The 6227-nt window shown below is 34.9% G+C and overlaps 1 protein-coding gene across 1 annotated transcript; it reads right to left on the reverse strand.

Annotated features, from left to right (window-relative positions):
- Window positions 1-1554: 1554 nt before the first annotated feature.
- Window positions 1555-5140, reverse strand: LOC139860467 (uncharacterized). The gene is made up of 5 exons (XM_071849219.1): window positions 5023-5140; window positions 2763-4428; window positions 2262-2322; window positions 1903-2126; window positions 1555-1805 (listed from the first exon to the last, which is right to left on the reverse strand). The coding sequence occupies exons 1-5, from the start codon at window positions 5138-5140 to the stop codon at window positions 1748-1750; spliced, it is 2127 nt and encodes a 708-aa protein (XP_071705320.1). The 3' UTR covers window positions 1555-1747.
- Window positions 5141-6227: the final 1087 nt, after the last annotated feature.

A 6227-nucleotide genomic window follows, 5' to 3' on the forward strand; every position in this document is an offset into this window, starting at 1 on the left:
TATAAGAAATAAGAAATAGAGGACGGGATAAAGCAACAGTAACTCAAGAAATAAGAAATAAGCGAGTTCACGACCAACTACAAGATGATCTAGTCGGAGCATATTTGAAACCTTTTAGGCTTCGGCTACATTTTGCACCTTGCATTAGTTTTTTTTTATGTACTCCGGAGTTTTAAGATATTTAGTTTATCTTATATTTCTAATTTTATGTAACAGCTAAATTTTATGTTATGGTGAATTTTAATAAAATATTAATTTATGTAATTTTTTCTATTAAACTAGCCAAACAACAAAAAAATGCGAGCCAAACCCCAAACAAAAAGACCGGACAAACAAGCAACCAAATCACACGACTATTACAAACACTAAGGCACAACCAGCACTAAGCAACTAAACCTAACACACCTACATACAAAACATACCTAACTAGGGATGGCAAAAAAGAACGAATCCGACGGGGAAAACTGAAACCCGACATAATTGGGCCGGGTCTGGTCCGGGTCTACGAGTCTCGGGCCGGGTATGGGATTGATTTTCAAAAAATATTCGGGTTCGGGTCTGGGTTTAAATAAAGACCCGTCTACCCGGCCCGTATGCCCGCATAATAATAATAATAATTAATAATAACAATAATAATTAAAAGTGAATAATAACAAAAATTAAATTAAAAAATATGTTGATTACAAGGTCAATATGAATTTATATATTTATTTATCATCTATCAACTTCACATCATCATCTGCATTCAAATTAAGAATCTGATTTATAAAAATATTTAAAAATTGATTGTGATACTAATTGAAAATACGAAATAATATATACTGTACAAAACTACAAATATACACGTATAAATAAAGCAGATAATTTACAGAGTTATAGATTGTATATGCTTTTGGTAATGTATTTATTTGCTAAAAAAAAATGTAAACGGGTACCCATTTACCCGCGGGTAAACCCGTTTACCCGCTAGTTAGTAAACCCGTTTACCCGTCGGGTATTTGATCCGGGTTTGGGACTAGTTTTCCTTATCGGGTCCGGGCCCAGGATTACTCAAACCCGGCCCAAACCCGGCCCGATGCCATCCCTATACCTAACCAGTAAAAGCAAAGAGATAACAAACAGTAACACTTAACAAGAAGAAGCGAATTACTGGCATCCAAGATCGTCCGCAGCAAGTGAAGTCTTTTTACCTCTCGCACTTGCTTCGAAACCTACCCATCGACCTTTTAAAAAGTCAACACCTTTCATTTGCGGGACGCATACAAGTACACTTTACCGACAAAAATCGCTCCCTTCTTTGAAGACAAACATGAATTGGAAACCAATTTGACACCAGAAGGTTCAAGCAATGTGGCACATTCATATGGCCACAACAACATAATTCGGCCCAATTTTACTACCATTCGGCCCAGCAGCAGCAGCAGGGACCATCGGCCCATTAGCAAAAACAACCGGCCCACCACCAGAGGATGTCGGGCCAGAAATAAGTGAAATATGTTATGTCATTTTCACATCTCATTTTCTCTACCAACACCATGTATTAATTATACTTGACATATTTATATATTACAGATCTCACAAACAAGAAACATGTGACAATCAGACAATGGACCCATGACATAAATGAATATCAGGACCTAAACATACTGAAATTTGTATTTATCAGAAGTTTACACCTCTAACATTATAAGCTCTCAAACTGACAAACTGCATTGGGATGTATGTAAAGTTCTACTCTTGGACCATCTTATTTAGAAACAGCTTTTGGAACTTTCATGCCAAATCCATGTTTCACCTTTTCAACCCTGTGCATATAGATTAATTTAGATAAACAGTATTAAACCAAGATTTTCAAGAAAACGGTAAACAATTTAATAAAGAACAAAAAGTTTTAAACTTTACGTTGGAGCAAGCTTGCCGAGACAATCTAGTTCTTCGCCCGTGTCTTCATCGACAACTTTTCCAGAAATGTCAATAATATAAGACCTATCTTTAGTTGTTGGTAGACCCCTGCCTGCAAGAAGATCTAAATCTTTTTGATTAAGTTCTCTACCGTTCACAAAAACTCCCGTGTTCCCGGCAGCACAGTTTTTAGGCATTGGATGGTCAAATTCTTCAATAAATGGCTGCAATATGGTGACAGTTAGTTTGACTTTTGAAGTCAAAGAGACTAAATTGATTTAATAAAATAAGTGATCTTACAGGGATAATGCTTTGAAGTTAAAGAGACTAAATTGATTTAATAAAATAAGTGATCTTACAGGGATAATGCCAAGGCATGGCTGGTTCATCACACCCCAAAATCCAGCTAAAGAATCATACCTAATTGAACAAACAGGAAAATATATTACGGGAATTGTAATAGTTTGCCGATAAAGATACTAACTTTTAAGTTTAATAGGACTTGCTTCCGGATTAAATTTCAAAATTTCATGGTTACAACAAATAACACGAATCGATAATGATATATAGTTAACATTTTTATTGTTATGGAATGGGTTTGAACTTAAAAGTACAAAAGTGTTGTGCTTTGACTTTTGAGGGCAAGAACGTCTATTTCAAAGTTCAAAGTTTCAGTATCTTCAAGAAAAAGGAGAGATAAATTCGATGGCTAAATAACCTTTGTATCACATAAATACAACCTGAAGAATGCAGAGTTGATTAAATGACAAACCTATATCAATCTTGAAGTTAAAATGTAAAATGTTTGACTCAAAAAGTCAAAGAAGAAGGTTTTGTACATATAAATAGAAAAGACTAACCAGTAGTCTCCAGGAAGAATTGGCCCGGCTAACTTCTCCGCCTTTCTGACTTTACGATCGGTCAAAAGTTGACCATTTACAAAAACGTCTGATCTTGACTTCTCTACACCATTGCTTGATCTTGAAAAATCTTTAAGTCTCTTTTTAATTAAACCTGCAAAAAACGATTCGCTCCCCATTTTTTTGCTCTTTAACTCATCATCTTCTCTACTAACATCACAATTCGAATAATCGGTTGAAGACACATCTATCTCGGTTGCGACCAATGCATCTTTCAAAGATTTTTTAATGGTAGACTGATCAACAATCATCCTTTCTTGATCAGTCCTTTGACTTTTGCTCAAGTCATCATTTTGACTTTTACTCAATTCATCATTTTGACTTTCAGTCAAACTGTCAGGGCTTTGTCCAACGCTCTTTTCAGCTCCAATGGATGATAAATTTGGATCGGTATCTGTTAACTGAAAATTATAACCACATTTATCATAATCAACAGAGCTTCTGTTTGACTCTTGTTCATTGACTTTTTGTTCACTAATAGGTGAAGAAATTGAAGCAATCATTTTGTTATCCTCGAGTCTCAACGATATTAAAGCGGAACAAACTGCACATTTTATCGTCTTGTTACCATTCGATTCTGAAAATTTAAGCTTTTTCGGGATTTTCAGCAACTCGAAACAATTACAACAGCTTATAAAAGGGGCCCCACCTAATAAGGGATGAGATATATGTTCACCTTCATGACTAAAAATCACCCTTCTTCTTGGATATCTTCCACCGATGCCACCATTTCCCAAATCAAGAGAATTTGCATGATGACGTGGCATCTGACGTGGACCGTAAGTCAAAGGTTCGGGTTGACTGTTAAAAGACGAAAAAGGACGAATCTTTGGAGGAATTGGCTGCCAATTCATGCTGTAACATTGTGAACAAGAACATGACGGCCGGTGAAGTATCGGTTCTTGATTATATCCAAGAAAAGGGTCATGGTACATTGGAGGTGGATATTGATGATGTAGATGCTGATGTGGCGGCTGATATATTGGTGGAGGCTGATGTGGCAAAAGATACGAACCGTTTAATCTTGTAATTGGGTTATCGGTTACATTGCAAGATCTGGTAAGCTGAGTTCTTAACTCATCAAGCTTCTTTAAAAGTGCAACTCTATCATTTTCTAAATCTTGAACCCTAGAAAGCTCGTTTAAATCACCATCACCAAAGCTATTAAAAGTACTTAAGTGGGAACTCGAAGGACCTTCGTTTGAATATGGTAAATTACCAAATTTACCCTTTTCGAATAAACTACCATTCCTACGAATGGGCCTTGACCTTATTGGACCAAACCGGTTTTTAACTTCTTGAAATTCATTTGACACACCATAGTTGGTTTGATCAAAATCGAGCCTTCTTCTCCTATTTTGATCAGAATCGGTGAAAATTTCACGTTTTTCTTTTTTTGACGATGAACAAGCGGTCAAGTTTGGAACTTTAACCTGCGGGGTCCTACCCTTTCGTCTACCAACCTCAAATTCATCACTTTTTCGCTCAACTCGAGAATTAGAATCTAAAACAATCTTTTCTTTATTGGACGATTCTAGCCTTGTATCATTCTCGTTATTAGGTGTTTCTAACGGTCTTTTTCCGTTAGTTGGAGTGGATTGTTTTCCTAATTCATCGAAAACACGAGTCTCATCAGGTATATACAGAATTCTCTCCGAAATTTGTAGTTTTCAGAGATCAAATAAAGTAACATCAGAAAAATCATGCATCTAAAAATATATATCATCATGAATCCATGAATCCATGATCAGTATTTCAGTAACACATAATGCATAAACCAAGATCAATTACACACAGAAAAGAAGTCAAAAGCCAAGTGGAGAAATTTGTACAAAATATAACATCACCTAATTAAGTAATTCATATCAATGTACTAGCAACATAATATTATTATTAGGTCAAAGCTGGTGCTTTCCTAAGTCAAAATTCAAAATCCTCATTATTGTTACCTCATAATGAGTTCTAACATGAAACCTTAGCTACAGAAACCAATGCAATTTAACAAATTTCATTCAATACACAACAAAGTTATACAGTAAGTTTCTTACACAATTTGCTAATTAATACTTAAAATTTTGACCATTAAAAGTCAAAATCAATAACATGCATCATCAGAACCACACATAACAGAACATTTAGATTCAAATTAAAAATGTTAAAGTTAAAAATTAAAATAAATGTATGAAAGACTGAACTTTACCTCTAAGAACAGCACCACAACCTCCACATTGGTAAACAGAATACTCAGGAAGCTCAGGTAAAAGATTCTCACATTTAGGGCAACGCACTAATCTCACACTTAAACCTTCATCCTCCATCTTTTTCAACAAAAGTTTGTATCTTTACTAATTTATTAATACACCCACATTAAATTCACCAAACCCACAAGTAACTTTTGTCGAAATTACAAAAACCCCATATAAAATTGCAAGAAACCTAGACAAAAGACTTGTTCAAAACCCATTGTATTCATCAAAAATGTATTAAATATGAAAAAGATTGAATCTTTCTTATGGGGTTTTTAAAAATTAAGTGAAATAGTGAAAAAAGAACAAAATAATGAAAACAAAAAAGTTGGTAGTGTTGTAGGATTGAGACTGAGTGGGTGAAAAGGGAGTGTTGATGGAGGTGATATATTACGTATTCCAAGAAAAGGGAAAGTTTGGAGGGAATTGGCATCACATATATGGGGCCCATTTTCTGAAACGGTTTCTTCATTTGATAAAAAGCAAGTTAAGATTTGAGATGGGTAACAGAATAAAGGTATGAGACGACGTCGTAATATCAAAAGAATAAAAAAAAAAAAAATTGTATTAATGTAAGATGTCACTTATATTAATCTATGTTTGAATGAAAGTTGATTTGATAAAGTAAAAGGTAAAAGAATATGGAGGTAAATGCTTTTGTGGTTTTTAAGCTTCTTTGGGGCCGAAAGCAACGTCAGAGAGAGACTACACATTATTTTAAGCATGAATAGGTATAATTGGTATGGCGATGTATGATGGTTGATTTTAATTATTTGAGTTAAATTTTTATGTTATAAGACCGTCTCCAATGAGCCGTGTAAGTCATTTGCTCCTAGCACAACACACCACTAGTAGGAATAAATTTAAGCAGTGTGTTGCTTGGAGGCACGAGACAGAATTTAAGTGTGTACACGATGTGGCTAACTTCAACTGGTCATTTTTTGTTTTTGTTATTGTTTTTTTCTAATACTTCCCCCACCCCTCGAGACGTCACTTTTACTCATCACCATTGGAGATTGTCTAAGAATTATATGTTACTCTGAACAACCACAATTTATTAAAAACCCAAACGAGTTACACTAGCAAGGAGCTAGTATAAGCTCGGGAAACAATTACAATGGCTTTAAGCATCAATCGTTCCAATCTACATCCTTTTTGC

Source organism: Rutidosis leptorrhynchoides, chromosome 7, assembly GCF_046630445.1.
Source record: "Rutidosis leptorrhynchoides isolate AG116_Rl617_1_P2 chromosome 7, CSIRO_AGI_Rlap_v1, whole genome shotgun sequence".
Classification (NCBI taxonomy): Eukaryota; Viridiplantae; Streptophyta; class Magnoliopsida; order Asterales; family Asteraceae; genus Rutidosis; species Rutidosis leptorrhynchoides.